Source organism: Telmatherina bonti (genome assembly GCF_933228915.1).
Source record: "Telmatherina bonti genome assembly, chromosome: 13".
Classification (NCBI taxonomy): Eukaryota; Metazoa; Chordata; class Actinopteri; order Atheriniformes; family Telmatherinidae; genus Telmatherina; species Telmatherina bonti.
The window spans coordinates 19,335,141-19,347,161 of record NC_136611.1 but is presented as its reverse complement, the minus strand read 5'-3'; the positions used below and the strand labels follow the sequence as shown (position 1 = coordinate 19,347,161).

Below are 12,021 nucleotides of genomic sequence, written 5' to 3'. Positions count from 1 at the left end.
CATAAAACTCTCAAGTGCATTTTTGATGACCTAACAGGGCAACTTGGCGGCAGAATTTGATTATGCATCTGGGAGAGGGGAGGAATTCAGCCCCTGACATGGCCCAAGAAATGTTGCTGCATTTATTCCTTGGCTGAAAGTTTAATGTTCTTTTCCCAAAGACTTGTAGTTTTTATTTTCTTTTTGGCTGAAGCAAAAGAATGAGGAGGCTGCTGTTCCCCACCATTAGGAAGGACAAGGAGAAAGTATGTTGCATGCTGCGAGAGCAGGTAGACGGGCTATGAAAAATGCAGGGAAAAGCCTTGCATCGTCAAATATTATTTCTGAAAATATTTCATGACAAGCAAAAACAAACATAAGTTTAAAACTAATGGTCAGACTCATATAGCCAATCAATTCAGCACAGATCAGACATTTCCAAAAAGCAACACATGTTAACTGAATTTATAGTCAAATGTTGTTAATCCATGAAGCTAAAATCGTAAAGTGTTTCAATGCACTGCAGTGTGCCTCTGTGTGCATTACCATCCGGCAAGTAGCTTTCTTTTTACAGGAGAAATTCAGTAAGAGAATTCAAATCAGTGTAAGGAATGAAAAACTAATAAAAGCAATAAAATTCCCCAGACAGGGGGGATTTTGTAATTGAGTTGAAACTAAAGCAATTTTCAGTATATTGATTAGCAAGGAAACAAAAAAAAAGTGAAAATGCAGAATGCTCACTAGTTGAAAACAAACCTGTGGTACATGCACATAACCAGAAGCAAGACTACAAAACAGATCAATACAACCCACAACCTGAAATTAAGAGTAATGGATTCCTGTTGGAACTGAGCAACTGAAGTCAAGTCATTTTTCAGGACAAGCAATCACTTTTGAAAGAGTAAAAGAGCTCAACTCTGATACGAGGCAGCAACTGATCTAGATATAAAGAAACTCCATGCATTCTTGTTTAAGTAAAATCCTAAAATGATAGGTGTGAGAATGTAGAAGTCTTTGTAAGCTCATTTTGAGTCTGGGGGAGGGATGAGCCATATTGACAACATTGGGAAATTCTTATCGATTATTCTTCTTTTCTCTGAGCTTTGGCTTGTTAAAAAAAAAAAGGAACCCTCTTGGAAACACGATCAATTAGTGAGATAGTGCTTGCCATTGATCACTCGACTGCCCCTCACAAGGTTCTTGCCTTACGATGGATCTCTCCACACATACTCCTTATGACCAACTATTGATCTCCGCTTCACAGCCAAATTTAAAAGCGCACACTCACACTAGGGCAACCCCTTTCTATGCAAACCACAAAGACTAATACTAATACTGACATCTGCTTGTCTCCATTGTAAAACCCATGGTTTACTCATAAATACTGAGGCCAGCTTTGGCCCAGAACCAATATAGTTTCTAAGAGGTCAGAGGTCATATGGTAATAAAGCCACCATTAACAGATCTGCCTGGCTTAATACTGAAAACACAAGAAAGACCAAGAAAAACTGGTGATAAACAGAAATTTTCAAAGTAAGGATTTTTTTCATCATTATTTATTCAGTATTTTTAGTGATTAATGATATATCCAAATCAAAATTAATCTTGAATTAGCTCCATGAAGTCAAAACTTGGCTGAATCAAATAAAGTAAAGATCAAGAAGGAAATTTTATCTCAAACAATCCTCTCATGTTTTTATATTATAGTCAAATATGTTTACTTTAGAAACGGAGTAAAAATTTAGCTCCCAGGAGTTTGAAGAGGTATGTTTATGATGATGCGCCCTGTGCCATTGATCTTTCTCTCTCTCTATTGATCAACCATCAAACCAATCAGTGAACTGGTCACTCAATCATTCAAAGATAAGTGGCCTTCTGCTGAGAGATAAGTTACATAAGGCCCGTGAATATAGCAGTTCAGCAGTGTTAAGATTAGACAGATGTAAAACTATTAGACCCAGCAGGCAGTGGGGCATTAGATAATTCTCTCCCATAAGCAACTTGACTCATCTCTTTGTCAGCGGCCGCCCTTGCCCTCTTCATCCCTTGGTCCCTCCACCCTTTGTCCCCTCACCCCTCCCTGTGGATCAGCTGTGATATCCTCTCTTTCTCTTTTCTCTCAAATCAGGATTAGGGAGAAGAGGAAGGGGGTGGCGGGGGTGCAACAGCAGCAGGAGGAGAAAGGGGGAGAGAAAACTGAAACAATATGGAAAGGAGATTAGAAAAGTGGGGGTTTGGGCCGTTTGGGGAATTGCAAACTCCCTTGTGCTTGGGTAGGTGTCCTAATGACACTGCCTAATTATGGCAAAATTAGACAGGCTAAAGGAAATAGGGGGTGGTGGTGAAGGAGATGGTAAGGGAAAAAGCAGAGGAGAAGGGGAATTAAGCAATAGGGAAAGGAAATAGTGAGTATACAGGAGCATGTGATAGCAAATGTAAGAAATAAGAGGGGTGTGCAGAGGGGCAGATACAAGCTGGGGGTGAGAGGAAGGGAGCTAAGGACTGAGAGTGTGAGAATAAAGAGAAAATAAAAAGGAAGAAGGGTGGAAAGCAGTGGTTGGGCGACAGGAGCGAGTGGGCCCCAGCATGCTGCATGTTAATTGGAGAACAGGTGTTGGGGCTGGGAGCAGGAGGCTGATTACTGAAGCCACAGAAACAGACTGGTTCCTCAACACACACACACACACACACACACACAGGAACACACATGCACTGCTGCAGATACACATCCACACGCAGATGAATAATTTAAGCACCAAGTGGTGACTGGGGAAAAAGGTCAGAGTAGGGGTCACGGAGACACATAGATAAACTCACATACATGCACATAAATACATAAAAAAGGTGCAATGATTCCCCTTTCACATGAAAACGTACATCCTTTCTCCACATAAACAACACATAGGCTGTGCAGACGTGCAAATGCATAGTGCCCAGTCATTCTCTTCACTGAAATGACCAAGCTTCAGTAAAGTTGGATAAAGGAGGGCCATGCAAAATTCTACTGGCTTATCAGAAATTAACTGGTTGCTAACAAGCCGTTCCCTTAGGAGAGGATTTTGCAGACCAGTCGGGAAGCAGAAGCTCTCGTCAAGATGGGATATGCCCAGTGTGATTAGAAAGTACAGTAGGTCAATAATTTCATTAAATCAAACCCCTAAGAGCTGCATACCAGCTTGTGCACACACACATTAAAAGTTACAAAAATGATCCCGTCCTCGCCAAACTACTCGCAACAAATTCTGAAGATGTCCCGCCATGTTAGGAAGGAGTATTAAAAAAGGGGGTGAATGGGGTTATTGTGAGAGAACTGTGTTACAGTAAATGGAAAAAGCAGCTGCTCGAGTGTATTGTGGGAAAATTCAAAAGACAACAGTCCAATTTTTCCGTTATATGAAAACTATCTTCAGCTGATATCCTTGGAGACACACTGTCAACAGCTAGCCAGCTTGAACTGAGGAGAGGAAAGAAAAGGGTCTTTGACATATATGAAGTGAGTGTTTTCTAGACAGACAATTGCAGGGAAGTAGTGAAGGAAGAGCAGCAGAAAGGTGGGAGTGAGGGAAGAAGAGGTGATGAAGGTTGTGCCTCTGACATCACAGAGAAACTATTTCACATGAGGTCTGCTTGTGAGCATTCATCACGCTGGTTAATGCCAGGCAGACAGCATGAGGCCTCCAGAAACCCATAGACGTGAAGGCTCTCACACACGCTGATTACTGGGGTGGTCATCTGCTTTAAGCCTGATAACTGGCTGTCAAGGTGAACATTTATTATATATGTGAGGCTTTCTGGAGGGATGAAAGATACATGTGCTTTTGATTTTTAAAAAAAAAAAAAAAAAAAAGGGAATCTTTGCTATATGTCGAGTTTCAGGTGCAAAGTCAAAACAAGTGAACGGATAAGAACAGAAAAATGAAGAAGTCAGAAACTCTGCATTACATCTACAGCCTCCTTATATTGATGTAGCGTAAATGACCACTGTGAATACACATGAATTGAAGAATAGTATGAATAAATATACTTTAACCCTTTGGCATTCTAGTGGGAAAACTGCTTCTGCAAGATTGCAGAAATGTCAAGGGGTTTGAGGAGAGTTTGCAATCTACAAGTTTTTTTTGTTATTTGGAGGCTGTGAGTGATCATGACACTGTGCATGAATCTGACAGTGTATATACACAAAGAAGTTCAAACTTAACATGTAGTGGGGAAAAGCGCTTGTCGAAGGTGCTGGACACAGTGTTAGACATGGTTTCTTTTCATTACCTGTCAATGATAACTGGATCAGAGGGCGTCTCGTTTCGATTGCCACAACTTTTCTTCTCACAACAGCGACTGAGTGGGCCGTTAGAGACACAGAAAAAAAAGGGGAAAAGTCAGTGTTAGAGGCAAAAAAAATTAAACAGGAGCAGCCGTCATTTGTCTGGCCCATCTACATCCACCGGCCCAGACAACTCTGCCCTGCAGTCGGCCAAAATCCAGGAACACACAAAGGAGGCATGAGAGGGGAGGAGAAGAATAGACAAAAGAATAAAAGAGGAAGAAAAGGTACAACAACACACCCTACAAACAGTGAGAGACCATTGAAAAAGTGAAAAGCCAGCCAGGCAATCTGTCACATTGATTCTGAAATCAAACTCAACCCCCATACAGCCTCATTGCGTGCACACACGCACACATGCACCGTCCCACAACATCCTACCATTCGTCAGCAGTCCTGTCCGAGGAGCCTGCTGGCCAGCCACCCTCCCCTCCTCCCGAAAGTCCCCTTCACTGCATAACAAAAGTGCCCCCACCCCTAACCATCTGCCACCCCTACACCTCGCTTCAACCCTCTCGTGTCCCAGCTTGGCCCTGCCCTTCCCCCCCTCCGCCCCCCTGTCAGACGGCCTCACTCCCCAGCTGTGACGCTTGCCCTCTGCCTCTCCCGCTCTGTTATTAGCCAGCTGTGAGTCACATTCGGGCATCTGCTGGCTATACAATGGCAAAGCCCAGTCCGTCTTAGTCCCACTCCCCAGGCCTTTACGTTTCCCCCTTCTGCCCTTAAACCCTGGGTCACTACCTCACTTCCAGAGCCCTCTCTTCATGCTCCTTCTTGTTCATCCATAACCCTGTTTTCCCTTGTTTTCTCTTACCCAATAAGTAAAACCCTTTGGTCCTTAAGCCATGACCAAACTTACTGAACTTTTTCTGGTTTGAAAACAACTCTTCAGCACTGGTACACACATCTACGCTTCTCTTTGTGTTCACACGGGCTTCCTTGGCTTAAACACAACTGCAGGAGTTGTATTTCAATGAGCAGGAGGAGAATTGTTCCTCTGAAGTGCATGGTGCTGTCAGCTGAGGTCTGGCTACAAAACTCCAGGCCAAACTGAGAGGTGGTCCAAAAAGAAACAGGAGCTGTCCTGATGACATGCTGCGTTACAGCTGAAAGCAACAGGGGGGTTACCACTGTAACAAGGATGATGACAGACAGGCTAGACTTACGGCTCAACAACAGGCACATTTTCTAAAAAGTAGAGCCCCGAGTGTTGTCCCAAAACCACATTTCAAGCTGACTGAGAAAAACACAGTGAAAGAGAGTAATAGATATTTGGATTTCGTCCCTGTAGGCAAAGGTTTCATTCAATGTGTGTGTGCATTCGTGTCTCGCTCACCTGCACATAACCTCATGCGTGAGCAGAACTCGGCACATTTCTGGGTTCTTGTTTTGTCCCTCATATGAAATAGGCTGAGAAGAGGAAACAAGCAGCAAAGTGACAGATTGAGTTTCATGGAAAAGAAATGAACCCCGATAAAGGCTTAAAGAGGGTTTACCTACCTGTTTGGTGACGGAGTCGATAAGTCGTGCATATAGATCTTGTTCAGTACGAACCCCTGTTAGATTAAGACATCATTTTGCTCTTATTAGTATCTTTTAAAATAATACGTTTGAGAAACTTAAAATTGGAAAAATATATTATCGTTGTGTAGATAATCTCCATGTCAGTGATAATATAATAAATCAAAACATATCAAATTGATTCTAAATGAAAAATAATTACAGTCATAAATCGCTGTGAATCCTTACATTTTAAAACCTGGTCTCTCTCTCTCTCTCTCTCTCTCTCTCTCTCTCTCTCTCTCTCTCTCTCTCTCTCTGCTTACTAAAAATTACAAAATATCATATATTCTCAAACTGAAATCTGACTTAAAATGTAAATCTTTTTATTCATCAAACTTTGGAGAGTCTCTCCAAAAGGAGAAAAATTGTTGAGCTCTGTCTAGACAGCTTAGAGAAACTAGATTGGCATGCACTCATGTTTTTTTCTTTGATGGTTTCTGAGGGGATTGAGAGTTATTTGAAGTTTGATGATAGTTAGTCATGTCCTGCTTTGAGCCCACAATTTACAAGATTCTCACGATCTGCATGGCTGTCATTTTTGCCGTTGTTTCTGTATTAACTTGCAGTTTTACCTTGACTGTAGATGACTGACAGGGCATTGCATTATTAATCAATAAGTATAATTTTATTTTTGTAACTTTTAAGAGTTTTTTTTTTTGGGGGGGGGGGGGGGGGGGGGGGCGTGTATAAATGAAGAGCAAATGTATTTTGAAAGCAATTTCTGTTCTTTTCTTTGGGAGAGTTATCCAAAAACACCTGAACATTTGGATGCTCTCACATCTCCACCGTAAATCACCAGACAAGAGAAGGAAACAGCGTGTGATAAATATCTTCATGGGAGAAGAGAGTATTATACACAGATTTTTAAAGAGACTTTGGAGATTGTTACTTTTAAAAATATGTTCCTCTCATCAAAGTCTCGATTGAGATGCCTTTGATATCGCTTGGGGGAAGGGGATGAGAGGAAGGGATGTAAAAGAAGTGTTTTTAGTGTGCTTGTATGTATGCGTGTGAGTGTGTTTGGGAATCTGTGTGTGTGTATGAGGGGGTTGCTCTAGAACATGTCTTTTATCTTTTCTCCCATGGGTGCCACTGTGATGGTAGAGTAGGGGCAGCAATGGCTCATGGGAGCCAGATTTTTCTGTGTATCCCCTCATCTGATGTGGAGGCTCAACAGGGGTGGGTGGAAGTGCTGGGAAGGGAGTTGTGATAGAGAGGCAGCATGCAACTTGTTTTCCCGTGCTTTCATTCAGACGTGGCTAATTAAAAATCTTTAAATTTGGAAAAACGAGATTTGATAAAAAGCTGAGGGTGATTCATGAGTTATGATACGGTGTGAGGGGAGGATGTGGATGTGTGTGTGTGTGTGCCATGTTTGAAAGCTATCGTCACTTTAAAATTTTTCAGGGCTGTGCAATGAGTCTAACCGACCAGACTAGATACTTCAGAGGGCAAAGAATCCAAATACAATCTAAGCATTGGTGCTTCAACCCACTTACCATTACTGTAGAGAAGCTGGAGCTTGTAGTGAGTGCCGTTATTGGTTTTTTCTCCTGTCTGCTCCTTAGAAAAACACAGGACAGGCACACAGACAAGCACAGGGCATACAGTTAAGTACATTGGGTTATACATAAGTACAGCTGAGCATCGGTACACAGTGTTAAGCACAGAGAGTCTCCCATAATCCTGCAGCTCGTCCTTTCCATAGAGCAGCTTTGAGATCACAGAGTTGTAAGCTCAAAGCTCATGGGGGACACATTGTGCGAATAAGCCCAGCACTTAACCTTGAGTTGGATGCTCTTTGTAGAGGTTGAATTATCATGTCTGATAACAACCTCTGAAAATCCTAGAATCAAACTGAAATGGTCATGTCTGCAGCAAGGTAGGAGGCATGGTTATACGTGCATGTGTGTGAGTCTAAATAATGTTCCACTGTTGCATGTGAGACTGAGCATCAGTCGACCTTGACAGAAAAACTTCCTTTCCACTATCCCTCCTTTCCCCAGGCTCTCCACTAGTCTCTCACTTCTTCCCTCTTCCCCCCCTCTTTGACTCTTGTTCCGCCTCTTTCTTTCTCTTCCTCTACCTATGCTGGTCTTTCTAAGTGGTCTCAAAGGAATGCTCTCTGGTCCAATAACCCAGGAGGCTGGCATCACAGAGATGAGCAGAACAGAGGAGATAGAACAAGGAGAATGGGGGAGAAAAGAAACTGGGAAAAGGGAGATAGCTGTAAGAGGGGAGGAAAAAGTGTGAGAATTAAGATGCACGAAGAGTTGGGAAGTAACATGCTCAGAACTTACAATGAAAGCTGAGAAGAAGACACCTCAGGTGATAAATGATTGTCTAGCTTCATAAGTTTTGTAAATACACACAGAGGAGCATTTATTTAGCAATGCCATTGCTTTACTGCTGCATAATTATGAAGCAAAAACAGATGCCAGGGTAACCATGCAGAAAATGAACTTCCCCACTGTTATCATATGAGTCTACAGTGGCCTATGTGGCAGAAAGAGCAGCACAGTGACAGCTTTCAGCCCTGGCATTAGCGCTGCCGCCTCTATCAATTACAGCCTAGAAACTATGTTTCAGCTTCACTTGACAGGATTGTGTCCCCTTGTTTTCCTCACAGGAGAGCTGCTGCCACTTCAGGAGATTCTCACAGCTCTTACCACAAGCCAAAGGCATCCATCGACACCAGACTTGAGGCTCCCTGCTGGCAGTTGCCTCTCTCTTTCTTACTCTGTCTCTACACTGCACCCTTCCTTATTTTGGGCTTGTCCAACCTGAGGAATTCAACTCCCTCCTACAGCAATGTTTAAAGCATGGGAGGGGGCATGAAGGGAAAGATACTTTGATGATTAGTTCACTGTATAACTTAACAGGAACAAGCATAATTTGCATTTTTAAAAGTAGTGATGTCCTCCTAATGAGGCAAGTTGCTAATTAGTCATTAGATATTCTTTTTCAATCCACATCATCAGCTCACTGAGGCTAAAGCTTGTGTAAACATGCAGCCGTCAGCTGTTCGATATGCTTGGTTTTACTGGGAATGGGAAAGATTAGGGCGAGCACCTGGTTAAAGCTGAAATATTGATTATTACTAATAAGACATTTTGTTCCCTGTTGGATATTTTTCTCAATATAAATTCACATTTTGGAACTTAAGTTTTATCATTTTCCTTGATAAAAAAAAAAATATAATACTTACAACTAACTGGTTAAACATAGAAATCTAAAAGAAGGAAATACATTCAGAAAGTGTCACACACCTTGTCATGCTCAACAAAGTCCACAAATGCGGTTCTCTCCACTTCCACAGGTTGGCCATGTCTGTCATAGAGCGCCAGGACAAAGTGGAAGAAGTTGGACTTTCTGAGATTTGAAGGGGGCTGCTTCTCAAAATGGGCTCTTGACAAAGCCACTCCACTGAAAACATGACAGCAGGACACAAACTGTTCAGGAATAATTGTTTTTTATATCTTATATCATAAGATATATAACTTATATCATTGCTTAAGAAACAGATTTATACACCTAAGCACAACATTACTTTATTTCAATTCAATCAAAAGCTAATTCAATCCACAAGGGAAATGTATAAAAGAATTTTGAAAAGAACAAAACTGAAGAAAAATTTTCTAATTGTAAATAATAAAAACTGTTCAGACATGCATCTCAGATGTTTGATTTACTGACCATGTTTATGAAAAGAGAGTTATTCAAATAGATGTTCAAAAGTTTAAAGCTACTTAATGTTAGATGTATAACAACTGGTATTCATTTTTATCTTTGCATTTACAATCATAATATTTTCAGAACAAAATTAAAGATACTTTATCATTAATTATAGTGATGTAGAAAAACTTAATATGGACTTAAGAAATACAAAAAAAGCCGTTTTTTAAGGAGGCTAACAAACAAAAGCTGTTTGAATTTAGTTTTAGCCCAAAAACTGTGAAAGAAAGAAAAAAATCCACAGTTCAGTCAAAACTATCAGATTTACAACTTACTGGCACGGATTGTAACATGAAGATAAATTCAAGATTTGTGCATATAAAATGTTTTTGTCAATCTCGAAAATAAAAGAGCAAATCTGTACTGTTTACAGGGAAGTTTTTTAATTTAATACCTTAGTAACTGGAAGCTTTGTGCATGCTGTCCTTGAAGCCATGAAGGTTTATTGGGAGAGGAAAACCCTGCTCAAAACATGTGTGACTACTTCATATTTTTTTTAATAACTGTGAGATGCTTTTTTTTAAATTACATTCAATTTACAAAAGAATAAGATTTTTTGTTCATTTAACTGACAAAAGCTGCTGATGGCAAACCTGAGCATCAGTGAAGATATTTATCACACAGTGCTGCGGTCTCAGGTTATGTGTTGTCTCAACTTTGCTCTGAGTTTGGACAACGCCGGTGTCTGTGTGCGTTTTGTAGTAAAGGGGACGAAAATTTTAAAGATCCTAGCTGAGAATATGTGAGGATATGTGCCATATTGTCTGTTGCAGCACCTGCAGCGGAAAAAATGTTTTTCTCTTGTCGCAGTTCAGAAACAAAACGTGTGCAAGTAGGATTTGGGTTGGTTTTTTTTTGTTTTTGTTTTTTTTACATTGCCGTGTTTTTAAGCTGATGGAAAAATTATCTAATATTATATTTAATTTAATTAACTTGCATTTAACTTTAAATAAATAACGTAGTTGGCGCAAATTAAATATAAAAGTCGTTCTTGAATATTTCTGAACAACTTGTGCGTAACTTTATTTAAACGTAATTTTTTACATAGCTTTTAAACTACACGTGATATACAAATAATAATAGTATAATTTACTATATATACCAGGTTTTTTATATAATTTATGAGTTGGGGAGCAGTTGGTTTTACAGGAGACTCGTGTCATATTTTGCAACAAGTAGTTTGCAGCTTGTTTCTGACAGGATTTCACCTTTTCTGCTGTATTTCTGTTGTAAGCGATGGAAATCGTGACACAATTTCTGGAAACAACTCTGTGTGCACTTCTTTGAAATGCTTTGAGAAATTAATGCCAATAAAAGAGTTGTATTTGCAGTATACCTTTGCGCTGCGACGTTCGCATCTACAACCCCGACGTTACGCACCCACGACCGGATTGGATCCATCTCTTCTCCAAGACTTCTCTCTTTTAATCCGCTCACTTCACGTATCAGCTGCTCTTGGATCCCAAACATTTAACCCCTGTCCTGGTTGTTTGGTTAACTTTTTTTTTATTTTTCTTTTTACTTCTGGAAGAAACGAAGTGCAGGACAGCTGAACCACTTTGGAAAACAACAGAAGGTCCTCTTCAAGGCGCTGCGCTCCTCAGAGCGCCGCGAAAAAAATCAAGCAGAGCTTCGCAGATCTTTGAGAAGAAATAATTGGTGCTGTGTGATGGCTCGAGAGGCGCGGTAAAAAAAAAATCCACACAGACTTTCATTTACGGATCAAACAATTAGTGTAAATATATTTCTCCACAGACTGGAGGCATTGTCCAAGCGCATATCTCCAACGTCAGTTCGGGCGACACTGAGCATCTGCTTGGTGAGGTCAAATCCAACGAAAGATGAGACCAAGTGTTGAAATTATTTGAAGTACTTGTATTTTTTTTTTTTTTTAAGTCTTCCTATGTCACAAGGCCAGATCGGATAAAAACAGTTGATCCGAGGGCCTGGGGACTTCTAGTGAACCGCTGTGCTGAAGCATGAATGAGACCCTCAGATGGGATACAGCGTGGAGGAGGGGCCTTAGTGCCATATGGGGGACCGATTGTTGAAATGGAAGCTCTCATTGGTGTAAAGTGCATCCGTTGTTTGGACCCCTGCCATATTCAGCATCCAACCTGTGACTGTCTCAGTAAACTTTCTACACATGAGCCCGATTAGCTTTTACAGGTGATTAAAAACAGTTCCGTGTTTTAAAGCCTCACTACGAAGATAAGAAGTTGTGCTCATTGTTAAAAAAAAAAAAAAAAAAAAAAAGGAAAAGGTTATTTTCTGTGCATCTGGTTGAAGAGAATATGAATATTATATTTATTTAGATTTTCTTCAGAAAGATGTAAATGCAATGTTGGTGATGAGTGTTTTTCTATTTATTTGAGCGAATTCTAAAAAAAAAAAAAAAAAAAAAAAAAAAAAAACCGGTTTTG

The 12,021-nt window shown here is 40.5% G+C and overlaps 1 protein-coding gene across 2 annotated transcripts in view; it reads right to left on the bottom strand.

Moving 5' to 3' along the window:
• The window catches only part of ebf2 (EBF transcription factor 2), a 29,080-nt gene extending 18,006 nt beyond the window's left edge, over positions 1-11,074 (bottom strand). Inside the window, exons 1-6 of one of the 2 annotated variants that reach the window (XM_079251466.1) lie at positions 10,935-11,074; positions 9,133-9,289; positions 7,363-7,426; positions 5,801-5,856; positions 5,637-5,710; positions 4,246-4,314 (exon numbers count right to left, since the gene is read on the bottom strand). In XM_079251466.1, coding sequence (XP_079107592.1) covers positions 4,246-4,314; positions 5,637-5,710; positions 5,801-5,856; positions 7,363-7,426; positions 9,133-9,289; positions 10,935-11,068 — 554 coding nt within the window. In that variant the 5' untranslated portion in view covers positions 11,069-11,074. The remainder of the gene's footprint in view (positions 1-4,245; positions 4,315-5,636; positions 5,711-5,800; positions 5,857-7,362; positions 7,427-9,132; positions 9,290-10,934) is intronic. The other variant, XM_079251467.1, reaches the window with a different exon arrangement.
• Positions 11,075-12,021: the final 947 nt, after the last annotated feature.